Below are 27,969 nucleotides of genomic sequence, written 5' to 3'. Positions count from 1 at the left end.
ACTGGAGTTTCTTTATCGCAGATAGTGCAGATACAGTTTTGTGTACTGTAGTCTTAGTCCTATCTACTCATACTTAATAGAAGACTGCTGCTCTTCTGTGGGAATGGCCAGGAGCCCTTCAGTAAACAATGGGTCGTGCCTTTACTGAAGGTCTCCCTCATGTCTCCAGAAGAGGCAGTCACAGTAAAAATCTAGTGCTTTATTGTAGTTGGCAGAAATTTTGCCCCAGCCCCCAACTGCATTTAGCCACCATGGAGGAGGCTCACCAGCCCCAGTTCTGCAGCAAAAAAGTAACTTTTATGGAAATTGCATTTCTGAATCACTTCCATGGTAACCCAAAACCTTTTCAGCCTACTTTCAGGTAGAGTCCAAAATGAACATAACTACAGGCTTTTTCAGCTGACTGTCTCTTCCGTGTTTATTCTCCTCTACACCCAAGGTAACTTTTTCCTATATTGTACTGAATGGAATTTCTGTGATTAGGCTGCAGGCCGTTTTGAGCGCCACAGGGAATAATTTCAAATGTATAAAGATAACACATGTAGTGAGGTTTTATTGTAAATTTTATTAACACAGCACAGTGGACATTTTTTTCCTAACAGACCAGTCTTTACAAAAAAAAAACAAAAAACACTGTACTGGAATGTTCAATGATTAATAAGTGAATAAAGGTATATCAAAGAAAAAACTGGTTATAACACAATTAAATAGATGTACTGAAGAATTATCTCCAATCTTGCATTCAGAACCAACCACAATGTAGATTCTCTCGCTCTCTAAAGAAAGGTGTCAAAAGTTTTGCTGATGAAAGCCTTATCGCAAAGGTATCAGTTCTAATATATCTGTCTTACATATTAGTTGCTTTAAAGACTTGAGATATCTTGCACTTCAGTTACCAGCCTGCATCACAGTCATATTTGCATAAATTGAATGCATTTAGAAGTTTCCAATGCTGAGCCATATAATATTTTTTCAGATGAGGGCACAATTCTTGAAAAAGTATATGGATAGCGGAGTACTGTTTTTCAAGGATCCCATTTACCCTGCTTAATAGAGACTATTTTTGCATTTACACACACATTCTCTCCTCCAAATACTAGTCTTAACACAAGGACACAAGAGATCTAGAACCTTTACACTGCAATAGAAAACAACTGTTTTCTTGCATAAAGCAGAGATTGCCTTAATTATCCATGCATTACTTGCAGGCTTTGATTTCCCAGCTCCTTACTTTACTTGTATTCATTTTATATGACAAATTCCAGGTAAATGATTTGAGAGGTGCAGCATAAGCTGTTCAATACACTTCCAAAGTAAAAGGAAATGCATATTCAAAAACAGCCTTTAAAAGGTTCTTTGTTCATAAACACAAATGTATATATCTTTCATGGAAAGAACTAAGAAACTTGTGCTGATCTGAAATAGATTTAGTACAAGCATTGTTTCCCAATACCAGTTCCAAACCATCCATTTCCAGTACAGCAAGGAAACAGATTAAAAATTACCTCCAGCAGATAGCTATATTGGGCACCACCATCTACCAATGAGCAGCTCTGGAGTCACTGAGGTAAAATCCAAACTCATCATGTAATGGTCTGCATAGTGCCATTCAAATTGAGACCAAGAGATAGAAAACAATAGTATATCATTTTAAGAAGTGCATATTTTGTTCAAATGAAGGAAGTGTTTGGATCAAGGTGACTCAAGAGTACTCTTCAGCATTAAGCAAAAGGGAATTCTTCCAGAAGTTTTGGAAATTCTTAATATTCAAAAGCAGCACACAGATCTCCACTCCAAACACTGTCAGAATTATTCACTCCAGTTAACAGTACTGATGCCTTATGAGGAGCAAGATAACCTATTACTGCAAATGTGAAATAATGTACCGTACCGCAGAATAAAGAGGGAGAGGGAAAAAAAGATTAAGAGCATAATGTGAAACAAACATTCAACTCAAATTGAAATTTAATCTAGGATATTTCAAATTTTCAGAGTGCTTTACAGAATACCGTATAATATGAAAATGAACAAGTGCCAAATGTTGGAGTGAATTTTAACCAGTACAGTAGGCTTTTCTTTACTAGAGCTATAACTTGTACTTCCTTGTGTGTGGAGATTTAGGTATTCTATTACTTTAAGATATCTGATTGAAAAATAGTTTTCAAACCACATGACAATATAGAGCCCAATCACTGTTTAGTTAGAAATTTCAAGCCCCAACATTTTTCTAAGGTTACATCTACTGTACTGATCTATTTAACTGATCTAATTAGTCTCAAATGTTTTCCCTGTACAAAGTCAAAAGGAGCAAATTACTAGTTGTGAAACTCCTCGATAAGTCTGATAAAGATTTTATTGAGTGCACTACGTCTAGTCCTTAAATGCTGCTACCATAGTTGACAACATAAAACCAGCACCGGTAGCAAACCTGCAGATTAAATTTAGTTCATACCTGGCAGAGAATACAATTTTGATACGTTTACATGGATACTTTGGGTGACCAGGAAAGCACTAGTCAGCATTTCAGTTCTTAAGGACTGACCTAGCTTCAAGTTATATGATGATTCAAAAATGTTAACTCTTTCAGTTTGAGTTGGTTTATGGCACACTAGACTAACTGGCAGGGAGTTGGAATGTTTTTGCTTATAGACGTTTTAATCAACTATCATTTTTGTGTCAGGGGTTGGATAGAAATAGGTGAAAGAATGTAAGACAACTGGCTACTTAAATCGGGACCTCGATTGCTTTTGGATCCACTGCGGAGCTAAGATACTAAATGTCTAAACAGAAGTAACATTTTGTACCTGACACACACAGTATTTCTCACTTGGATGCCCTTGTCCTGTGCCACTTTTATCAAAACTGAAAAACCCTGATACAGAGTTCTGGAAAGGCATTAATAGTAGTTCCAGTTTTAAAGACTGACTATATACATTACCTTCTATAAAACAAGAATTTATCCCTGAATATTTTCTGAATCTGTTGCCTGCTGATCTATACAGTACCCATGCTAAGTGCAATTAAGAGATGTCAGCTGTTTGCAGCAAAGATGTTCTTACTGTTCTTTAGAATTCTAATTTCACATAGCAGCTTAGGGAAGCAAAATTGCTGCAAGAAAGAAAAAGCATCTCAGACAGCCCCCAATCACTGTATAGTAGTTGTTTGTTCTTTTTTTTTTTTTTAAAGGCAACACAACCATGAGTGGGTAATAGAAGTACCATTTCCACTACAATCCTCAGTTCTTTAACGGTGTAGCAAAACAGAGTGACCACTACACACAAACTCATGAATCCTTAAGATATTTTTAAAGAAATTAATAATGAGAGAAACATTGTATCTCAAACAGCCTAAGTGCTGGTTTAAGTACTAAATATAATTCCTATAGTGGGCCTATTAAATCTCTGCTATCAATTTTACATACTTTTTTCTCTTTTCCTTTAAGATGATATATCAAGGAGGCTAACATACATAACATCACACACATCCACTGTGGTTTGTATATATGAAGATGCAAATCTGCAACTAAATTTTCATTTTCTGTCCTCTATCCTCTGGATGGTCTGCTATTTCAAAGGATTGCTATCTTTCTAATGCCTTAAATCAAACAGTAAGGACATCTTAAAAGAACAAAGAGAGATCAGCCTTGCATTTCATTTGCTTATGCCAAACCTTTGGCGCTTCCTGTATTTAATAAGACACATGGTACCAAAGGATAAAGGAGCCTCTGCAGAAGGAGGTTCTCTGTGATCAGTGCTGTTCAAGCTAAGTCTTCTATGTTCACTTCAGGAAGCTGTTCTCTCCAATAGCAGAAGGAGCTGAATTCTGGGCATACAAAAGCAGAGCTCTGTTCTTTATTAAGAAGTGGAAACACATGTTCTACTAGTTCACTCAGCCTGTAATACCTGTATGCAGAAATAAATAGGAAGGGTTACTCATTATACTTGTTATACAGTGCAATCCTGTACATGCCTATTCAGAAGCAAGACCACCAAATTCAGTGGGACTTACAGGTAAACATCTATAGGATTGAAGGCTTAATACAGCCAAACAGCAGTGCTAAAAATCAATGCTTGTCTGATTCTGGGCGTGTTTAATGGGATATAAACCTTGCCAGGTTTAATCACCTCCACAACTGACTTCTGCCCATAGTCAAATCATTTAATACACTGGCAGATAGTAATGATTTTAGGCACTTTCCTTAATGATTTTAGGTACTTTCCTAAAATTGCACATACTAGGCAGCATGGTTACCCAAATCAATTCAACAATTATTCTTCCCACTGCTTTTTACCCTATACTTACGAAGATTTGTTTCCCTTTGTTTGTTCCTGGATTAGTTCACCCTTTGGGTTGACTGTGAATATTCTGCAGTCTGGAACTCCAACTTGTATGTAAGCATACACATCCTGCAGTCAACACAACTACATTTTAGACTAGAGGCCATAGTGCCATTTTTTTAATTGAGAAAATGTCACATTACAAAATTCATATGCATGTACTCATTCCGAAACCCATATAGAGATACGTGAAAAATCATCTCAAACTCCTTCCTAAGTTTCAAGAACTATTTGTGCATTTAGCATATTCATGTAGAACAGCAGAACATTTTAACTAATTGTTGGATGGTGCAGACTTACATTAGGTCTGTTTCCAAAAGCAGCATAGAAGGGTTGTTCACATGGAGAAAATAAGTTCTTGATATCATTTAAACACTCAATTTTGAATTTCTCTGGTTTCTTTTCTATCACTTCCCTGGGGGCAAAACATTAAAAAAAATCAGATATTTTCTGTGGCCTAAGACAATACCTTAGAAAAATATTGTCCAGGTTCTTAACAAAGTTATAAAGTTTAGTTCTGCTCTTCCTAAAAAGGTCATTTAAACAGATGAAAACAAAACAATATATGAAGACAGCTAGGCACTGATCTAAATCAGTGCAACTACAGCTATTGCCTCCTCCTGAAATGCTGTTGCCATGTGCCAGCTTTTGCCTTGCAATGAAGCTGTAAAGACGGTACAGTTTAACATATTCATTTGGAAGAAGGGGCTCAGTGGCAGAGCATATGTATGTGAAAGAGCCCAGGTATAATTATTGGTATTCTCAATTAAAGAATCTGGAAGGTGTTGAAAGAACCTCTGTCTGATTCCCTGGGGAGCTGCTGCTAGTCAGAGTACAAAATACTGAGATAGATGAACTAAGGTCAGGCTCAGTACAAATCAGCTTCATATGTTCATATTCAATCCAGCTACTTATTTATACCTGCACAGGGGGGCAGAAAACCCATTATGAACTAGGCTAAACACAGATACAGTCTACAGAAGCTAGCAACTCCTGCAGTGTAGTAAAGGGAAGCTCAAAAGCAGCTTTTAAATTCTGCTGCAATGGCGCCCTGACTTCACCATCAGACTAAGATCTAGCAAACAAGGGGTGTGCATCACTGGACCACTCCAGTTCTATCAAATATATAGGCTTTTAATACTACAAAGTCCCATGTGACTGTATACAAGTGAAATATTTAGAAGTTTCAATTTACGTCCATCACAGATTGTGCTATGATAAAAAGCAAGGTACCATAAATGATGACAAAAACACTTGTTTCACTCAGCTTCTTAAGTTATATTTCAAAATTCACCCCTTACAAAGATTGTTAGGGTGTTTTTGCTTACATACCTATGAAAAGCAGAGAACAAACTGCTAGGAGACAACATCAAGGGACCCCTGGGCAAGATCGTTCCTTTGTCATTAACCCAGTGCAAGTACCCTCTTGTCATGTCTGCCATTCCAATGGCACGAGCAGAGCAGTACAGAAACTTGTAGCCATTCCTAAGAATGAAATTCTAGATTAGGAAGCTCTCTTGATATGGTAGACCATTCACACCAAGAAGTCACAGTCAGATCATACTGAATTAAAAAAGAGAAGGCAGCTATTCATGTTTTATAAAGCATTTAAGCAACTGGAAGGGAGAAGGGTGTGTTGACCCAAGGTCACATCAGAAACTAATGCGCCAGTGCAGACATCTTTAAGACTATATTTCAGGGGTGGGATACTGGAGCCAGCTGGCAACCTTCCCCACCACCTGAGGGCCAACTTTGGCAAATGGGTGAGGCACTGCGATGTCCTGTGACCCATTTCCTTTGTCCACATGATATGAAATCAAACTGGGCAAAGAGGCATGGCTTTGCAGGTGGTAATGATCCACTGCAAGCCCTGCTTTCAGTAGGGGACAGGTGTGTGTGGAAAATGTAATGGTAAAAGACAAAGTACAACAAAACAACAACACTTTCAAGTGTATTTAATGTTCTCTACAAAAATGGTTTGAACTGGTTTTGAATCTTTAGATGGTTCCAACTTCTCAAAACTCTGGTTACTAATTCAACTTTTATTCTCTTCCCCACACTCCCTGAAGCATTTAGGCTGCAACTCTTACTTGGAAATAACGCCCACTGTATACACACATTAAGATTGGGCTGTTTTAGTCTCCCTCAAAAACAGATAGACATTGAAGCTTTTGATGTTGCTGCCATAGGCTTTCACTTTTCCATATCCCCCTTTCTGTGGTATTCATCTACTTGCTTGACTTCCACTTATTATTCCATATCCTCCAGCTGGTAGTCTGTCCATAGGGTGTGGCCCCTTGTGCTACTGCTGCTACTTCTGCTACTCCTCCTATATGTAATCTGCTTTGCCACTACCACCACAACTCATAGCTACTTCAATATGAACCAGGATCCTAGACTTGAGTCCATCTTTTTGGTACAGCCTTAATCTGCTAGTGATGCTAGTCGTATACTTCCAGGAGCACACAAGTCAGCAGAGGGGCCCTCTTTGATACCAGCAGTAGCTGTCACAAGGCGAAGAAGGGATGTACAAAAGAGAAAGTCCATGGGCAGGCTGCTTCTGCCTCCACTACTGGAACATGCAGGCGGCTATGAGAAATGGAAGGCAGAAAATCTGAAGATGGACAATGTTGTTGCTGCTGCTCAATCCCACAAATTTCAGCAGTAGCAGCCACTTAGAGGCATGCCCATTTCTTTTTGGCTGACATGAGGAGAAAGAGGAAGCTGGAACCTTTCCTCTGGAGTCATTTGACTGAAGTTTCCTTTGGTCTTTTTTTGTGCACCACAAGCTCTGCTCATGAACGCTAGGGGTTTGCAGCATACTGAAGAAAATAATGATAATGTGCTGAATTGGCCTACATTTGCCTCATGTCACATGTCTAACTTCTGTATTTTAATTCCTCTGTTATTTGAGTTTGAAATGTAACTTCTAAATAGGAAGGCAATGAGAATACAAATACAGAATATACAGGATCATGAAATGCACCTTTGGTTAAAAGTGAAAAGTGTTGTGCAAGAATTCAAAACTTTAGATCTTTAGTTGTTAGTTGAATTAGCAAAATCAATTATTCCTATGTTTCACAACTTTTACAAGCAAGGTACTTACTCATTAATGGAATGATAGAGCTTTGCAATACCCTGATGTGTCCAGTCTTTGCCAAGCTGTGGTAGGATCTGGCCTAAAGCATCAGACCTAAACCAGGAACGAGGGTTAGAAATAGAAGTAAGAGTGTGAATTGATGCTTTCTACATTAGGTATTAAAAGACCCTCCAGAGTTTTTTCTGTGCCAATTTTTAAATACTTGCTGAAAACCTTTCTATTCTGCCAAGCCTATGCAGGCAATTTAACAATACAGTGGTACCTCAGGTTACATACGCTTCAGGTTACATACACTTCAGGTTACAGACTCTGCTAACCCAGAAATAGGACCTCGGGTTAAGAACTTTGCTTCAGGATGAGAACAGAAATCATACCGCAGCGGTGCGGTGGCAGCGGGAAGCCCCATTAGCTAAAGTGGTGCTTCAGGTTAAGAACAGTTTCAGGTTAAGAACAGACCTCCAGAACGAATTAAGTTCTTAACCTGAGGTACCACTGTACATAGTTCAACAGTAGCTAATTGATGCCTGTTTAAAACTTTTTTTGTATGTTTTTTATTGTACAGCTTTGTGTTTAATTGATGTAAACCACATTTTATGACATGACAGTGTATAATTATTTCTTTAAACAAAGAAATATTCGCAACAACTCAAAGCCTACCTCTCTTTAGTAACTAAGTCAGCCTTCTCAAACCAGGAGCAGTCCAAATATTTTGGACTACAACTCACATCAGTCCTGGACAGCACAGATATTATGATGGGAGTTGTAGTCCATATCATCTGGCTCTTACCAGGTGTCAGAAAGCTGAATTCCTAATTTACTTTTCCCTACTTCTTACCAAGATTTAAGGAAAAGCATTGGTTTTCAGAACCAAGTCGCTGAGTAGTGTTCATCAGACACAAATAGATTTTGAACACACTGGTGCAGTGATTTAATAGAGGTAAAACTACATACAGCTTACTTGGTTATTGTTCCATCAATATCTGAAATAATTATTTTGTCATTCCAGTTCCACAGATATATTGTCCCCGCACAACGGCAAGTTCCTTGATACTGGGTTGTAATGCTGAACACAACATCATTGGGGCCATCTCTTAGCTTCAGTTTTTCCTTTAAATTAAAGAGACACAATAATATATTAACCCAAAAAGATATTGTATTTCTCTGCCAAAATATTTTACATTTTAATGCTAATGTTAATAAAGATAGGATGTGGGTGGCACTGTGGTCTAAACCACCAACCCTCTTTGGACTTGCTGATGGTAAGGTTAGCAGTTCAAATTTGCACAATGGGGTGAGCTCCCATTGCTCTGTCCCACCTCCTGCCAACCTAGCAGTTCAAAAGCATACCAGCGTGACAGATAAGTACCACTGCAATGGGAAGGTAAATGGCATTTCCATACACTCTGGCACTTGTCACGGTGTTCCATGCGCCAGAAGCGGTTTAGTCACGCTGGATACATGACCCATAAAAGCTGCAGACAAACACCAGCTCCCTTGGCCTGAAAAGCGGAGGTGAGAACCGCACCCCATAGTCAAATTTGATTGGACTTAACTGTCCAGGGGTCCTTTACCTTTACCTAATATAGATAGTGCACTGAATTTCATCAACTCTGGATTATTTTTTTAAATGCAGTAGTATATAGAGTAGCTACTAGCTTTGCCTACAAATTAGATAAACCAGATGTAATGAAGAAAGCATGTTACCACTGATCATGTAGTCAGCATACAGGATTGGATACAAGTCTTACGTCAGCACAATGTAACAACTGATAGCAAAGTTTGCCTACTCTAGACTAGATTATGAACCATGATTCCACACCAAGGTGGAAGTAAAGGCACCGTCATCCCATTACATGAAATGCATTCGTAAATTTGGGGAATGAAGTAAGAGTTCATCTGAATGGCACAACTTACTGAAATCTGCATTTAACCAGTCTGTGCATTGTAGATAAGCTTCTGCTGCAGTTAAAACTTCCCTCTTTTCTACAGCAGCATGAGAGTTATGTTTGGTGACTGGTAGAAAATATAAAATAGTAAAGCAAATAATAAATCTAATAAACCATGAGTGGTAGTCAAGGCCTTTTCTTGGCTTACTATTAGTGGTTTGTTTGGAGAGAAATAAACTTTGAGTTTGGATCCAGATGACACAATAAGGTAGGCCATGACTAGTTTTTTGGGAGTGCAGCAACAGCAGGAGGATAGGAGTGAAGTATCCAGTATGTCAGCACCATGCACATTGTTCATCCACATTGAACTATGGTTCAATTTATTACGTGATGTGCAAACCAAGCCACTATCCATTGAGAAAGGGATAACGGATTCCCCCACCATGACCATGACACAGTTTAGAAAGAAAAGGATAGGGGGGAACAATGATTTCATGTTTGCTATAATGCGTGACCATCTCTCTCCATGACCCAGATCCAAAGAAATCTTAGCAACACTGAGCCAAAATTATGGAAATTAGGGAGTGTTCCAGAGCAGGAGGATTTATTTAGGAGTTGCAAAAATTGATCTAAACACAGTTCACAGAACTGGTTTATTAATAACAACAGAGAAACAGATTTCAGCAAGGGGGCCCTTTTCTCTCTCAACCACTCTTGTCATTTCCCCCCTAACTACTTAAAATCATCAATATGTTTACAGAATTTGACCACTTACAATTTGATCTGAAGACAATCTAAGTGACTTTTTGTAAGATGTAGCATTCCCATGGCTTGGAAGTGAAGCGGAATCTATTTTTAAGGTTTCTTTTAGTTCCTGGGATCCTTCATCATCCGTTGAAGATTCATCACCTGTAGGCCTAAAACAATATAAGCACAGTAAGCAATAAGAAATGTTGTACATTTCACAGATTATTTCAAGAGATCCAAGCATTCTAAAGCACGTTAAGCCATTCTGAGAAGGAGCAGCATTTTCTAGACTGGGTGGGAGAAAACTAGGAAACCCTATCATCATGGTTGTGTTTTGTTTTTTAAGCTTAATGGTTTCCCATTTTAGTGACAGAACAGATGGATTTATGCTAAATAAAGGTAAGTATACAGCATGCTGACTATTTCATGCTTACAATGCAAGCAATATACAGTGATACCTTGGGTTACATATGCTTCAGGTTACATACGCTTCAGGTTACAGACTCCGCTAACCCAGAAATAGTACCTCGGGTTAAGAACTTTGCTTCAGGATGAGAACAGAAATTGTGCTCCGGCGGCGTGGGAGCAGCAGGAGGCCCCGTTAGCTAAAGTGGTGCTTCAGGTTAAGAACGGTTTCAGGTTAAGAACAGACCTCCGGAACGAATTAAGTACGTAACCAGAGGTACCACTGTAACTATATTTATGAACCTTTAACAAGATATAGTCAGTCTCTGATGTATTCAGATCTTTTCAGTTAGCACAGGTATTTTCCCACAGCATCAAGTCAGACAAAACCTCCCCTTTCTGAACAATTTTAGCTGTTGGGACAACGGGCAGACATAATTTTTTATTTCATCCTAGTTTTAATGCTTTCCCGTCAATACAGAACATTTTGAAGCTTACAAAGCAGATGGTGCATTTATGCAGCATCATAATTTCTTAAACTGGATTCTAGTTTTGTGTGGCATACACATACACCCCACCAGTCCTGGTCATATTTCTGTTCTGCATTGATGAAGTATCATAAGAAACTGCTTTATATCAAGTCAGGCCATTGGTTCATCAAAGTCAGAATTGTGTGGAACCTGTGACCTTCGAGATGTTGTTGGACTGCAAATCCCATAATCCCTGACATGCTGACAGGGACTAATGGGAGCTAGACTCCAACAACATTAGGAGGATCACAGGTTCCCTAGCCCTGGTCCACACTGTCAGAAGCTTTCTGGTGTTTGACAGGAGTCTTCCATCCCCACCTAGATATGCCAGCAATTGAACCTGGAAACCATTGCATGAAGAACATGTGCTCTGAGTCACGAGCCCTTCCCAGATCACCCAGTAGCAAATTTCTATTCTTTTGTCAGCTGTTCACTCTAATCACAACTTATTTAAAACATACCGGCTTTCAACTTGTTCCTTTGTGGCTGTTGATAGGTCGCCTTTTGGAGCTTCAGATTTTCCCTCCTTAGCTTCTGGAAGCTAATATATGAAAAGTACATAAAGACTTCATCAACATAGGTCATATTTTGCACTTTCACCTGATCAGAAAGAAAAGCTTGTAGTATCTCTAATTCAAATATCAACCTAGTTGTAAAAAGGTGCAGCAGGACTGAAATATTATTATTCAAATTATTTGAAGCCTTCTTCACAGGAGTGTTATTTCATTCACCTCATTTTTAAAATATAACAATTGTTTACTATAAAGTGAGAATGCAGTATTATTAATCTCCTAACCCAAGACCAGTTGGCAACAATAACTGGACAGGCTCCCAAATCACTGCAAGATAACAAGTTCTAAATTAATAATGAAAAATGTAAGGTTGTGTTGTTTGGCCAGGATAGGTGAAATTTTAAAAGGATTATGCAGTTGGGAAACAAACAAAAGCAGAATAAATTGTATAATTAGATTTCTGTACTAGAGCATCCTCCTCATAATTGATAATAATTGCTGGTTTTAATGTATGTGTGCTTTAGGTTATTTCAATCAGAGAGGAAATAAAACAAAAAATCAACAAAGACTGAAGAAATTCAACCATGGAGCCTGTACACAAGGCAGAACTAAATGTTGTAGAAACCAAAAGTTGAGTTTCCCTGTGTCCAATAAGATAGAGTACAACTCTATCTATACCCTGAGACCTCCGGGTATAGGGCGGTATATAAATTCAATAAATAAAATAATTAAAACTATGGATGGAGGATCTGTCTATTTTGATTTCTCTCAGTTTTGCCAACCTTAGTTCGGTTCACTCCATTTCAGGTTTCAAATATTCTTTTAAAGTCCACATGAATATTCATATGCACTTCTCCTTATGCACACCGTTTTTTTAGTGAGTTTTATTTTACCTGTTTGACCAAGCTGTCCTTCTTACGCCAAAACCACCATCTTCCAGACTTCTTCGGCATTTTATCCTTAATCCAGGATTCAACTGTAGCCTAATAAACATATGAAATCAGTGTACATCTACAAGGTTGCCATCCAGTTCTAACATGCATAATGGTATCTCATGTGTGCTTATCCATTGCTTGGTTATGCTAAATCTCTGAAATGTTTATGTGCTTCCATCATGACTATGCAGGAATGTACTTAGTTCAGCACAATTAAGTTATGGGAGAGCTGTACTCTCTTCATGAAATGGCTTCTCCCTACGGTAAAAAGGCTACCTCAGAGAACACCTCACTACAGCTACCACTGCCTGGCCCAAGTTCCATTAAGGCTGTATTGCAGGACACCCTTGGCAAACTAATACCTGCCAATAATTTCTTATGGAGTGCTCTGACTTAGCAGATGCCTCCTTCCCAGCTCATTAGAAAAAAATCACTGGATTAGGAGGGGTGGGGACCAAACCACAGTAGCAGAAGTGTTGTACCTTGGAACTTGGGAGCAACATACTAGTGTTTCTCACACAGCTGTTTGCCAGGCTCATGCTTTTCCCTTCACAAAGCTAGAAGACATCCCAAATACCCAAATTACTAAGCTTTGCTTCCTCCATAACTCTGCCATGAGAAGCCTTGGACAAGTAGGGGACAGGGCCTCTGCCACTCTACTCTGCTTCTGTGGCCCAAAATGGATAGCCTAGTTTAATATACTTCTGAGTATTTGCTGGTATTAGATTACCTGTGGCAAGCTCTTGTGGAACACCTGCAAGCTGAGAATCATGGGAGCAGCCAATGCCCAATTATAATACCTGTTTATATAGAAAAAGTTACTCATTATGAATATTACAAAATGCACAGCATGATAAATATGCCACATACTCTTTATTGTAAACATAAAACAGCCTCACGGCAGTGCTAAAAAACTTTGGTATGAATTCTACATTATATGCTGCTAACAGGCAAGAATTACTCACAGAACTTGGGTTTTAAATTTTAAAGGACAATAGAATAGAATGACAGATGAACCAGACAAAATTATTATTAAATAGCATAGGAAAAATAGGAGATTTGAGGATTGTTACCTGTTGTATATTCTTATTACCAAATTAGGATTGTCTATGAGTCCTGGGTTTTCAGCAAATTCATGGTAAGTAATGATATGCTCCATGAATTTTTCTGCAACACAATGACATTTTATCAGATAATTAAAGCATGTTTGTTTCCCCTTATTAGCTTAACCTAGTCCTTCTTGTATAAAAGAATTATGAATTTTTCAAATGAATGCATCTTCATTAAATGAGGGTGTAAAATCCTGATTAAGCATGTAGTTGCCTGACTCCCCACCCCCACTCAAAGCCCCAGATCACCTGGATCCAACTCCAGGTGATCAAGGGCTGCTTTGATCTGCCCTGGACAACTCCTGGATCAACCTGGACCTGCAATTTGTCTGGAGCCTGTGTGCAGCCTGATTAAGAGTTCTGTAGAACTCAAAAGCTTGCACACTGTGTTGTGGTCCAACACTGCCATTTCTACTTTATGCAGAATATAGTTATAGGTGTGATGGACCAAGAGGAGCTACTGCTACAAGGAAGCAATTTCTGGGGCCATGTCTTTCTTTTTACTCATGCTTTGTATATCCATGGTTAACATGTGGAAGAATTCAAAGTCAAGATACTAAGAAGCCAGATGTCAGTGGTTAATCTGCTGCTTTTTAAATGTCAATAAAGCAATTCCAAAGAAGTTCAGTGGTGAACTTCTGCTTATTAAAATGGCAGTTTGTTTGCTTCCAAACTTCCCGACTGCCCTACATGCACATCTGCTTAGCACCAGTTCCCTGATAACCTTGCTAAAAGTGCAAAAGTAAGTCTGGAACACAAGTTTCTTTCAATACTTACTTGCCCAGTTGTCTTGTACTAACGGTGTTTGTGCACAAGTGGAAATCACTTTTGCTAATGCAGACATGGGCCCCTGCTTTTCACTCAACCCTCCATCCAACCCAATGCAGCCCCCTGTGGTTCCAGAGAGTTCCCCAACCCTCATATCTCAATCAAACTGAGCAACAATAATGGCAACAGCAAGTTCTTAAAGCACTTCAGGGTTTTGAAGCTCTCTGTTACATTGAAAGCAGGACTTCCACAAAACAGCCAATAGCAGATATGGCCTGACATTTGACATATGGTGCATCTCAGCAGGAAATTACACTCAGGAAGACAGCTTCCTGCCTAGCTTTAGAAAAACACATGGTGGCACATATGTTATAATTTGATCCTGCACATTGAGATAAGTGCTTCCTATAGGGCAAAGTTATATAAAATACAGACATCAAGAGTTTATTAAAAACAAGGCTGATTATTGCATACCTTTTGATATCTCCCCATTTTCACTAAGACCTCCACAAAGGGATAATGTGACATCAGGCAAGTCCATTGCAGAATCAGACATACACTCTGTACCACTATCTGCAGCAGCACTTCCCACCGATTGTGGCGACTGAGAACCCGACAGCGTGTCAGACTCCAGCCATTGTCTGGTACCTGGATCAGAGTCACTGAAGACAAGAAAAACAAAACATGTGCATATGATTCGTTGCGCTCACATAGTACCCTTCCTTCTAAAGTAGTCCAGGGCAGGTCACAACATGATAAAACACAATGAATCTCAGAATAAGGAAAACTTCTTAACAAAAAGCAAATTAGTCTGACACGGCAGGCAGCTGTTGGACTTCAGAAGTGTATCTGTCTCCCAAAATATACAGTTTTTATACACAAACAAGGATACAGTGGTACCTCGGGTTACATACGCTTCAGGTTACAGACTCCGCTAACCCAGAAATAGTGCTTCAGGTTAAGAACTTTGCTTCAGGATAAGAACAGAAATCGCATGGCGGCGGCACGGCAGCAGTGGGAGGCCCCATTAGCTAAAGTGGTGCTTCAGGTTAAGAACAGTTTCAGGTTAAGAATGGACCTCTGGAACGAATTAAGTACTTAACCCGAGGTACCACTGTATACTGTACAGTTGATTATCCATAAGAAATTTCTGGAAAGTGTTCATAACTTGTTGCTGTTGCTATTTTTAATGTTGATAATGTTGTAAGAATGTAAGAAGCCCATTTAGTGAACTGCTCCCTCCGTCAGGGACCGCTCAGATGACAAGAAAGGCACGACCACAGCCATTACCTCTTGTTTTTCTCCACCTATTTGATGATCAGAAATGTACTGCTTCTGTGAAATTAAGACTAATTCCCGAGAGCGAAGGGGACAACCTGGCGGAGTTCCTAACACAAAAGTTTGCTGACTTTTGGGAAGATTTGGAGGAGGAAGAATTTAAGATAATAACAGCATTTAGATTGGGCAGGAGATTGAACAGAAAGACCTCGAGGGATTGCCTGATTACCCTCAGATCCAAGGAAGAAAGAGACAAAATATTAAAACTACATTATCAAAAGGCCTTGGAAATTGAAAATTCACCTATACAAATTTTTAAAGACATCCCTAAATATATCTTGGAGGTGAGAACCTTCTACAAGGATCTGGTCTACCTGCTGAAGAAGAACAACATCCTCTTTAGGTGGGAGTTCCCACAAGGACTGTCCTTTAACTATAAGGGAAAGAAGGTGAAAATAAAGACAATTCAAGATAAAGAGAAGTTTTTGGAGAGAAACCAAGAGGATCTACAGAAGGGAACGGTGGATCCGATTGCAGAACAAAGGAGAGCACTAGACATTTTTAACTTACCGTTTGGACTTAACCCACCACCATCAGAGGAAGAGCAACAACTTGGAGCGGTTGGAGGAGTAACGGAAAAATAACAAGATGGCCCTGCAATTCCTTAGTTGGAATTGTAATGGGCTGAACATGCCTTTGAAGAGACGTCAAGTGTTTCATATTTTGAAAAGAGAACAATTGGACGTGATTTGCTTACAAGAAACCCATGTAACCAGGGTACACAGGAAACTACTTATAAATAAAAGACTAGGACAAGAATTTATTTCATCGGACAAAGTCAAGAAAAGAGGAGTCGTGATTTATGTAAAAGAGAAATGGGCTCCAAAAATGATGTTTAAAGATGAACAAGGAAGATACCTGGCAGTTGAAATACAAGCACAAGGAGAAAATTTTTTAATAGTTGGAGTTTATGCACCAAATGAAGGCAAGGCGGAATTTTTTAAGAAGCTTCATGAAACTCTGATGGACTATCTGGATTACAATGTAATAATTATGGGAGATATGAATGGTGTGGTTTCTACAAACATGGACAAGGCACAAAGACTGACAATCTCCAAGGAAGGGAGACTCCCGAAGACCTTCTTTGAAATGACTGAAAATATGGACCTAATAGACATATGGAGAACGAGGAACCCTCTTGAGAGAGAGGGAACACTCTTCTCTCAAGCAATGATGACCTGGACCAGAATTGATCAAATCTGGATTACTAGTGGGATGGCTCCAAAGATTAAGAAGGTAGAAATCTGCCCAAAAACTTGCTCCGACCATAACGCCGTGAAGATGGAAATGAAACTTACAACAACTGGTCAATTTAGATGGAGGATGAATGACACCCTGTTTCGAGATGAGGAGATCCACATGAAGGCCCAAAAAACTTTAAAGGACTATTTTGAAATAAATCTAAAGGCCGATGTGGAAAAAAGAGTAATTTGGGACGCAAGCAAAGCTGTGATGCCAGGATTTCTGATTCAACAAAATTCAATAAAAAAGAGAAAGCAGAATGAGAAGAAGGAAAAGATTTTGGAAAAGATAAAAGAAGGAGAGAAAAAATTAAGATCAAAACCAAAGTCCCAGGAGATTTTGAGAGAGATCAAGTTATATCAAACACAATATATGGAATTGATGAATCAAGAGATTGAGTGGAAGATAAAGCAAATGAAACAAAAGACATTTGAATCGGCAGATAAATGTGGCAAACTTCTGGCTTGGCAACTGAAGAAAAGGCAGAAACTAAATACAGTTACAAACCTAGAAGTGGATGGAAAGAATATATCTAAACCCAACGAGATTAGAAACTGTTTCTTGAGCTACTTTTAAAAACTATACTCTCAAGGGCCACAAAATGAAGAGGACATAGATGAATTCCTTAATAAATATGGATTACAAAAAATCTCTCATCAAAGCAAGGTGGATTTAAACCAGAGAATAACAGAACAAGAGATAGAGGGTGCCATTCAGGATATGCAACTGGGCAAATCTCCAGGACCAGATGGACTGACATCCAGATATTACAAAGCTTTGAAGGAGTGGTTGGTTCAACCGTTAAAGGGAGTCTGTAACGAGATTTTAGAGGGGGAAAAGGCACCAGAGTCGTGGAAAGAAGCTTATATCACACTCATACCAAAGACAGAGACTGAAAAGACTCAACTTAAGAACTACCGCCCAATATCATTACTTAATGTGGATTACAAAATTTTTGCAGACATTTTGGCAAAAAGATTTAAAAGAGTGTTGATGGAGAAGATTCATAAGGACCAAGCAGGCTTTCTCCCAAAAAGGCATTTATCAGACAATGTAAGGAATATAATAGACATCTTGGAACTACTAGAGGTGAAAGCCTTTGACAATATTTCTTGGAGTTTTATGAAAAAGAATCTTCACGGGATGGGGGTAGGTCAAGGATTTGAGAATGGTATGGGTGCGATATACTCCGAACAAAAAGCTAAGCTGATTGTAAATAATGTGATAACTGAGGATCTTAAGATAGAAAAAGGAACACGACAGGGGTGCCCAATTTCCCCATTGCTCTTCATTTCTGTTCTGGAGGTGTTGCTAAATATGATTAGAAATGACCAGCAGGTTAAAGGTGTACAGGTCGGAGCTAAACATTACAAGTTAAGGGCCTTTGCAGATGACTTAGTATTGACCTTACAAGAGCCAGACACTAGTATGAAAAGGGTGTTGGAGATAATACAACAATTTGGCCAGGTAGCCGGATTCAAACTGAACAAACAAAAGACTAAAGTCTTAGAAAAAAAATTAACAGTTAGGGAGAAGGAGAAATTTCAAGAAGAGACAGGTTTGACAGTGGTTAAGAAGGTGAAATACCTAGGGGTTCATTTGACATCTAAAAATTTGAACTTGTATAAAGACAACTATGAAAAATGTTGGTCAGAAATTAAAAAAGATCTAGAAATATGGTCAAATTTGAAATTGTCAATGTTAGGCCGAATTGCAGTTATTAAGATGAATGTATTGCCTAGAATGTTATTTTTGTTTCAAACTTTGCAGATTCTTGACAAGATGGATTGTTTCAAGAGGTGGCAGAAAGACATTGCGAAATTTGTCTGGCAGGGCAAAAAGCCCAGAATAAAATTTAAAGTACTTACAGATGCAAAAGAAAGAGGGGGATTTGCCCTGCCGGACTTAAAACTGTACTATGAAGCAGCAGCGTTTTGCTGGCTGAAAGAGTGGATGCTCCTCGAGAACACAGATATCTTGGATTTAGAAGGTTTCAATAATACATTTGGTTGGCATGCATATCTATGGTATGATAAAATCAAAGTGCATAGGGCCTTTAAAAATCACATTGTCAGAAAAGCGTTATTTAATGTTTGGATAAGATATAAAGACTTGTTGGAAAACAAAACCCCTAGATGGTTGTCACCCTTGGAGGCTAAGGCATTGAAGAAACTCAATATGGAGGCCGAATGGCCAAAGTATTGGGAAATTTTGGAACAAGATGGAGATAAATTGAAATTACAAAGTCATGAGAAATTGAAACCCAAAGTAAGAGATTGGCTCCATTATTATCAAATAATGGAGGTCTACAAACAAGATAGGAAAATTGGCTTCCAGGTGGAGAAATCAAAACTAGAAACTGAATTGTTAGAACCCAATACTAAGAATTTGTCAAGAATGTATAACTTGCTGCTGAAATGGAATACACAAGATGAAACAGTTAAATCGGCTATGATTAAGTGGGCACAGGATATTGGTCATAACATTATGTTTGCTGACTGGGAATGGTTGTGGAACACCGGTATAAAATTTACGGCATGTAATGCCTTAAAGGAAAATATTATGAAAATGATCTATAGGTGGTACATGACCCCAGTCAAGCTAGCAAAAATTTACCATCTGCCCGATAATAAGTGTTGGAAGTGTAAAGAAACTGAAGGTACTTTCTATCACCTTTGGTGGATGTGCCCGAAGATTAAGGCTTTCTGGGAAATGATATATAATGAAATGAAAAAGGTACTTAAATGTACTTTCCCTAAGAAACCAGAGGCCTTTCTCTTGGGCATTGTCGGTCAATTGGTGTCAAAGAAAGATAGATTTTTTTTTAACGTATGCTACGACAGCAACAAGAATACTTATCGCAAAGTATTGGAAGACACAAGACCTACCCACTCTGGAAGAATGGCAGATGAAAGTGATGGACTATATGACACTGGCTGAGATGACTGGCAGAATCCGCGACCAGGGGAAGGAGACGGCGGAAGAAGAATGGAGGAAATTTAAAATGTATCTTAAGGATTATTATAAACTTGATGAATGTTAGAATGTCGAGGTTTTGAGAAAGAAAGGGTTACAGCGATATAAGACTAGACTGAAGGAAAGATTAAGAAGACATATGTTTGACAGAACTAACTTGGAAGTTGCTGGGAAATTTTGGACATTGGGATGCAGAAAGGGGAGGTATGGGGGAGTCCGAGAAACAAGGTTTATGAAAAAAAGGTCATGAAACTATACGTGTTTGTATGTCTTTTTATATGTTTGTATTGTTTTAAAAATTTTGTAAAACTAATAAAAATTTATATATATATAAAAAAAGAAATGTACTGCTTCTGAACATGGAAGCTCCATGGTTAAGTTATGCAGTTCTTAGACTTTTCCTCCATGAAGCTATCTCAAGTGCCCTCCTTCTCAAGTCATCAATTATCTCTGCCATCTCTGCAGCATGAGCTGCTGCCAGAAAGCCACTTTGCCCTGAGTGAGTTCCAGTTCTGGCACAGCGCACAATGAAGTAGGTTTTTTTCCTTTTTCAGCACATGCTGACTTTCTGCAATTGGCTTTTAGCACACAATATCAACACCAAATAGGGACAAGCATGGCAGTGATGTGCTAAAAATCCAACCAATATGTAACTCAGCATGACCCAGCAATAATCATAAAACCATCCCAGGGTTACGTTAAATAGGTCTGGAGCAAAGTGCAGCCAAAGTATTCTTAGGCAGCCCTCCCTATTGACGGGAAATCACAGGATAACATAAACTGGAGATTATCACCGTAGCATGAACAATGCCTTGTACGTAAATTACATGCTACGTGAGGAAAGGAGAGAGAGACAGAACGGTTACATAGTTTAGGCATGACACATTCTCTGTAAAACACAGATATATACACACCAACACACCAATTCTATCAATTATAACAGGAGAGAAGCCTCAGGATCAGAGACCAGATGAATTTCTATCCGACTTCCAAGACTTCCTCTCCAAGCCACATCCCTCACCCACACCCTAGAGTGCTTTTGCCTGGCTGAATGTGTCCTTAAAGAGTGAAGATGCCTCTTTTTTGGCTGTGTGGAAGATGAAGAAAGATATACATGTGTACTGAGTCCCCTGACATGTGGCTGAAATGTAACATATTGTAGAAATTTAAGGGTTATATTTATTGCTCTGCCTGTTTTCTCCCCTTCCCCTGCCCAACACTGTAAGACTACCCACAAGGGAATATGGTCCTTGGACTGAAAAAAGACCCCCACCCTCTCCCCCAACCAACATAATGAAAAACAACCAACTTAAATATTGGAGGAGGAGGAGGAGGAGGAGACTTATGTCACATATGTGCAGTGTCAGCAGGCAGCAAGTGGCAGAATAGGTTCCACCCTGTCTAGCTCCCCCTGGCTGTCCCCACATACTGCAGTTTCCCCCTCAATTTCCCTGCGCCTCTGAAGATAATGTAATTTTGATTAATAAAGGTTGCCAGGAGCCTCCAATGCTGTGCCTGCTGCCAGCACTTCCAGATATGGTTGTTGGCTTCTGCTGTGTTCTGGCACGCTGCAAGAGAACCAGTGCTCAGGGACCCCACTGCTTTAAGCGCACGCAGCATAACAGAAGCTAACAGGCTCCTTCCCCATGTCCCAAGCTGGCTGGTGGGCAGTGGGGAGGGGCAAGGCGAGCAGCCAGGCAGGCTGACTCATGATAGGACTGGCCTGTGAAGGAGAGGTTTGAGGGAAGAGTGAGAGAAAAGGCGGCCTTTCTGTCATGTTCCTGCGACACACTGTGCTCTGTTGACAACAGCACCCACCAGGGCTCTTTTTAAAAAGTCTCAGAAAAGTGGTTAGGGGGGCTTGGCTTTCAAAGTACAATTGTTAACATGGGAAAATTAAACTAGAAAGGGGTTTAGAAATGCTTCTCCATTATATGTACCTAACAGCTGTGTTGGATTGTAAAAACCCTTTTTAAAAAAGCCCATTATACAGCTCTCAATGCAATTTTACACTGACGATTTTACATTGCTCTACAGCACCCTCTGGTGTCACATGTTTATAACGCGTTTATAATGTTTTAACTGACAAGTATAGATTAGTTCCGTGTGGCTGAGTAAGAGGTGGGGGCAGGGAGAAGATTAAACAAAGTTTTTACAACTATCTTATTTTTAAGACTTTTCTCTTACATGAAAAAGGGAAAACAAACAGGGGAACAATGATTGATTTAAAGAAATACACATTACTTGCATGTTTTACTGTGAAATATCTCTGTGTTCTGTCAGTTATCTGTGTGTTGTCAATTAAGAAATACCTTTTGGGAAAATAAAGAGCAGCAACTTCAGGTTCCAAAGCTGTCAGGTCATCCAAATATATGTCATCAGGCCCTTGGTGATGACTTCTCTTATGTATCCCTTTAAAATAAAAAAAGGTATTCATTTAGGACAATTAATTAATGTATTTTAAAGCAGACTGCAGCCTCCACATAAAAGTTGCTTCCCGTTAAAAGTTAATCAAAGAGCCATGCAAGACGTCTCAACTGAATTCTGAGTCATTCCTTCCTATCCTAGGAGTCTCCTATATCCCATTTCCATTCCTCTACAGCAGTGTTGGCCAAACTTGGCCCTCCAGCTGTTTTGGGACTACAATTCCCATCATGCCTGACCACTGGTCCTGTTAGCTAGGGATGATGGGAGTTGTAGTCCAAAAACAGCTGGAGGCCCAAGGTTGGCCAACACTGCTCTACAGGAAAGGGCCATAGTTCAGCGGAAGAGCATCTGCTTTGTCCTGAGAAGGTCCCAGCTTCAATCACCAGCATCTCCAGGAAGGGTTGGGAGAGACTCTTGTCTGAAACCCTGGGGTGACACTGCCAGTCCATGTGAACAATACTGAGCTACACTGACCAATAGTCTTGACTCGGTATAAGGCAGCTTCCTATGTTCCTCTAGAGAGACTTTTGGAGGGGCACAGCAAGCTGTAAGGGAGAGGAAGACACACTCAAGTCCTCTTCTGTGAACTTCCTTCCATTTATATAATTACAATACAAGCTACTTTTAGGGGCACTTTTACCCATTCTGCTGAAATTGGCTTTCAGACCATTTAAGCTGTTTAAATATATGTGCTAAAAGACAAGACAGAACCCCCCCCCCAAAAAAAAAAGATCTGAAGGCAGCCCTGTTTAGGGAAGTTTTTAATGTTTGCCAGACTTCTGCATTTTAATATTTTGTTGGAAGCCAGATGGGTGGGGTATAAAAAATAAATTATTATTATGAATCAAAATAACATTTTACATAATGTAATTTTATCATCTGCATTACAGATGAAGTAACATAAATGATTTAAGCTTCATTTGTGAAACTTAAAACTTTGTGTATGAACCAGAAATTTTAAGTTATTTACTACAGTATTATTCTACATGAACAGCTGCAAGCAGGACTAGCAAACATATTTGCTACTTATCTATTGAAAAATGGTTAAATATGTGGAATCTGGGGTAAAAGAGAAAGTATGTCAACACTTTATCAGGTAATTAAAAATATGTTACCTTTTTTCTTTGATGGGGAATCAAGTTTTGCTGGTGGTTTAGTTTCTGTCGGAGAATCTATCAATGGACTGGGAAGAGTATCAGAATCTAATGCCAATGAACCTTGAAGAATGTCCAAAATTGGTTCTGTGGCTGTAGAAGCAAGTCTCTCTTTAATATCTAGCTTCTTAAGTAGATGGTGTGTTCTTGGTTCAGGCTTTACTACTGTACAAACAGAATCATTCACCAAAATTCCATCTTCAGCTGCATCACTGCTAGATATTACCCTGAAATGCGTCTTCTCTGATGGAGTGATTGTAACTGTTCTGGGATGTTCCAATTTTTCCTTCTTGCTTATCTGAAAAGAAAGCACCATTTTAAAACAATAATGCTTTGATCTCATTCATCATCGGCATGATTCAGTTCCAACAGCTTAAAGTGGTTCTAATTTAGCATTTCAATAAAGCTTGTGTCCCACCCTCCTCCAGAATTCAGAAGTGTGTGTGTGTTAGATCAATAGAAGTCCACCTCAACTGAAGAGTTTTTGCATCCTTACGGCACCTGATTTTCCAAATATAAAACAAGACTCTGCAATGTCAATGGGCAGCATAGTTGATAGACAAACGTGGAAAGATGTACCAATTGTTTGTACATTAATCCAGCCTTGCAAATCACTCCACAAAACTTACACACTCCCAAGCATTAGGGAGCTTCTTATAACGCTGTGGTCAAGTTGCTGGCACCCATCTGTCTAGAGAGACCATGGAGTGAAGTCTGGGGATGAAGTCAAACTGTTGCATTAGCAGCATCAAAGTACACCTCCTCAGGGTGCAAGCCTGGGCAATGTGTATGGAGGTCCTGGGCTGCCCAGACAACAAGATCCCTATCTCAGCCTTGCTGATGTGGTCCAAAAGAATTGAGAGCAATATGTTTGGCACCAGCTTGGCTGCAGGAGTTTCCGAAAGGAGGTGTACAAGACACCATTCAACTGTCTTAGGGACTCCACTTTTGAGTAGGGTTTACTCCTTAGCCTTTTCTTCTCCCAAGAAATCACACAAGGCAGCAGAGGCTTAGGATCAGAGTTTTCCTAGATGGGCCAACTTCCCCTCTGCACCTCACTTCCCTCTATAGCATGTGCAGAAACTATCTTCCTGACAGTTGGACTCATTATTGGGGTTGTCCACTCAATCCACTAGAGCCCGTTTTGGCATGCAGGGAAGTCCCTAACTCATCGAGGGTCCAAGACCCATCGGCTACCCTCTCCTGGTTTAGACGGCCAGTCCAAGCTGTTTCTAAGGGTGTGGCTGCTGTCACATGCTGACAGCTTTTGGGTGTCACTGGTGAGAGTTGAGAGCAGGGTGCTGAGCAAACCATGGTCATGGTCACACCAACATTCTGGTGAAGTCTGGTTTGTCAGTAGGTAGCAGGAGGAACTATTAAGATGCCCCACCCTTGGAGACTGATGGAATCTGATGGATGCCTAAATGCTCTAGAGGTTTCTTGTCAGTTTCCAGCTGACAGGCCTGGCACTGCTGTTGAATCTAGAGTTTCACAATGGACTGGCTCATGACAGGATTGCTCCCAAGCAAATTTCAGATAGACTATGACTGAACACAAGGAAGAACAAAATATTGTGCGTATTTTGTGATCTTGATGGTGGCACAGTGTGCTCACTTTTGTGACACCACTGCATCTCCTCATATAGCAAAATCAAGTAGAGCTCTTCCAGGTGGTAAATACATATTAAAAAATCATTCTGCGACACATTTGCAAAGCACTTTTGGGGATAAAATCCATCCTATTCACAGTGAACTAGACATTGATGCTAATACTGGTCTGTTGGAACAGGCTACTTCAGACACAGGTTTAACCTTCATTAACAATGGTACCCAAGCCACTTAGGCACAGTCAACCATAAGAAAAGGAAGCACTTTTCAGAATACCGAGAACAGGAAACACATCACATACAAAATATAAATTGATTTACATTATTCCATAATGCACGTCAGATACAAAATATGGCAGTGCCTCCTAACAGCACCCATCCATGAAATGAATGGTTGCTTGCAGTTTCTATATTTTTAAAAAATCAAAAAAAATCTGGACCTTCAAGGCAGAATAGGAAAATGATTCATCTGGACTATCATCAAATGTGACACAAAATCCAACACTAGCTGCCCATGATCTACACACCACCAAGCGTTAATGATGTAGGTGTTTTTACATTGTAACACTAACCATTAGACTTCAGGTGCACAAAATTCTACAGCAGGAGCCATGTAAGATTCCTGTGGTCAATCACAGCCTATGCTGGAAAGTTCGCCTGCTTTTAGAGAAGTACCAACAACGAACCACAAGAGGGAGCTACCTTCGTGCTTTTTCTATTGGAACAGTCTCCATAATAGTGCTACTTTTTAACCTATAAAAAGAAAATCTCATGACATTATCAAAACCTTCCCTCCAAAAACTTGTATTCACAAATAACTTTACCTTGGTAGATTCTGGGAACCCTCCCCACGTCCATTCAATGTGAGACTCTGCTCGGAGTAAGCTCTCCGTAGGCTTAACTTCAAGTTCTGAATCACTTTTAGGACAAGTTGGCTGGCTAAATGGACTGTCAAAATAAAACAAAGCTATTGTGTTTCAAGGCATGAGTTGTTCAGATCTTTTCAAGGACTGTTTTCTCCAGTTTAACAAAGCTTCACTTATACAGAAAGCCAAGTTGGGCTTTCAAACTGTGAGGCAACAGGAGAGGAAAACTAAAAATCACAATAAAGTAGTTAATGTTGGCCATTCTAAACAGATTTCTTCATTAGGTGTTTTTTAAACATTTTCAACATAACTGTTCTCACAAGGCAAAATAATTATAGTTGCAAGTTCTCTCTCTCAACAATATATCCCTATTCTGCAGGCTTAAAACAAAAATGACTGAGCACATTTTCAACTTAAGACAAGCATGTACTCATGTAAGCAGATCCAGGACTTCCAATCAAAGCATAGTGTATGAGTGGTAATTCAAGGATATTTATGGAAACTTGCAAAACCAAGTTAGATTTCTTGGTCCATTTGCAGCCTACATCATCTTCTTTTTTCTTGAAAGGAAGCAGTTTTCAAGACACACATTCAAATCAAGGAGATAGATGGCAGGCAAAAATCCACTGACTTTTCCATTGTGATCATAGATTACCCTCATTTCTATTGCCATTCTACCCCTTCCCCACATAATTTACTTGGTCAGTTACACAGCAAAGAAGCCCTAGTTCTTCTCAGCCAATTTGAAGAAAAGTGTCTATAGAGTTAATACCACATGGAACTTCCAGGTGTTATTAAGGTAAGAGGTTCTGAAAAATGTCTAGTATCAGAGGTTGGGGCAAGGACAGCTTAAGTTAACTGCCAGAGTACACTATCCATAGAAACATGGCAAGCCATAGAAGTATTGCCCATGTTTCAATAGTCCAGTGTTATGCCTAATGTAATGTTTACGCCAGAAAAGCATCCCAAGAAGTATTGATCTTTATTACAAGAGTAGGCAATCTGTTCTGAGTCAAGAGCAACATTCCCATGGGGGCATGTGCAATGCATGTGGTGCCAGGGGGAGAGACATATCAGCAGTGGTTGGGGCCAAAGCTGGAGAAAACAACCTCCTTTTTTGCTTTTTCCTTCTCTCTTATGCATGCTTTCTGGTGCACACATTCCCCACCACCACCACCACCAACCACCCCTTCTCTCTCACCAACTCTCTTCCCCACTTTCCATCATTCAGCGTTCTCTCCCTGCCAGTCAATCTTCCCTTGGGATGCCCAGCCTCCAACTACTATCAGCCTGCTCTGCTCCTGTCTCCCTCCCTCCCCAGTTTGCTCCAGATCCTCAGCCTGGAGAAATCCACAGATGTGAGTGAGGAGCCCAACTCTTCTCTTTCTCCATCCTGGAGATCACAGGGAATACCCTGGAGAGTCCCATGGGAGCCAGGCTTTGTCCAGATGTGCTGTAACACCAACATTCAGTACATTAAAAAGAGTGACACATGAAAGTGACCTACTTCTCCAAAGGAGACCAGTCTCCATCTGATAAAGGGTAATGGTCCTTTGCGTGGTAAATCAATGATTCCTTATACTCTTCGTCCTTTGGTGGAGAATCTGATGGGTTCCTGTGGAGATGAGACTATATTTAAAAGGGGGCTCACAGAAAAAAACCCTGGTGATGTATTTTAACTGAAGAGTTCCAAGCAACCTGAGGAGAAACCAACACTTCCATAAGCAACTTTTCAACATGCTCCATATTCTGATTTGAGCAAGACCTGGAGATCCAGCCCCACTGACTCACATCCATAGGAGCTGAGACACAAGCAAAGGGCTCCAACTCCATTTCTGCCAGAGTAAACAGCAACAGGGGCTTTGGAAGAACTCTCCTTTTTGTTGAATGCCAAAGCTGTTCACTATTGTACACATGCTTGGAAGGATTAAAGAGTCTTTGCTTCTTGGAAGAAAGTGGCTGAAGTATGTAATAATAATAATAATAATAATAATAATAATAATTTATTATTTATACCCCGCCCATCTGGCT

General features: G+C 39.6%; 1 protein-coding gene across 1 annotated transcript in view; it reads right to left on the bottom strand.

The window, feature by feature from the left end:
• Positions 1-545: 545 nt before the first annotated feature.
• The window catches only part of LPIN2 (lipin 2), a 47,460-nt gene continuing 20,036 nt past the window's right edge, over positions 546-27,969 (bottom strand). Inside the window, exons 5-20 of the mRNA XM_081205586.1 lie at positions 27,446-27,553; positions 25,897-26,020; positions 23,428-23,764; positions 22,198-22,297; positions 14,804-14,991; positions 13,526-13,619; positions 13,183-13,252; positions 12,411-12,500; positions 11,467-11,546; positions 10,099-10,240; positions 8,396-8,544; positions 7,444-7,530; positions 5,670-5,822; positions 4,638-4,752; positions 4,303-4,406; positions 546-3,902 (exon numbers count right to left, since the gene is read on the bottom strand). Of these exons, the coding sequence (XP_081061712.1) occupies positions 3,758-3,902; positions 4,303-4,406; positions 4,638-4,752; positions 5,670-5,822; positions 7,444-7,530; positions 8,396-8,544; positions 10,099-10,240; positions 11,467-11,546; positions 12,411-12,500; positions 13,183-13,252; positions 13,526-13,619; positions 14,804-14,991; positions 22,198-22,297; positions 23,428-23,764; positions 25,897-26,020; positions 27,446-27,553 (2,086 nt within the window). The 3' untranslated portion in view covers positions 546-3,757. The remainder of the gene's footprint in view (positions 3,903-4,302; positions 4,407-4,637; positions 4,753-5,669; positions 5,823-7,443; positions 7,531-8,395; positions 8,545-10,098; positions 10,241-11,466; positions 11,547-12,410; positions 12,501-13,182; positions 13,253-13,525; positions 13,620-14,803; positions 14,992-22,197; positions 22,298-23,427; positions 23,765-25,896; positions 26,021-27,445; positions 27,554-27,969) is intronic.

The sequence above is a fragment of the Podarcis bocagei genome (genome assembly GCF_964188305.1).
Source record: "Podarcis bocagei genome assembly, chromosome: 8".
NCBI classification, from domain to species: domain Eukaryota; kingdom Metazoa; phylum Chordata; class Lepidosauria; order Squamata; family Lacertidae; genus Podarcis; species Podarcis bocagei.
The sequence above is the reverse complement of the archived record's forward strand: the minus strand, read 5'-3'. Positions and strand labels throughout refer to the sequence as shown.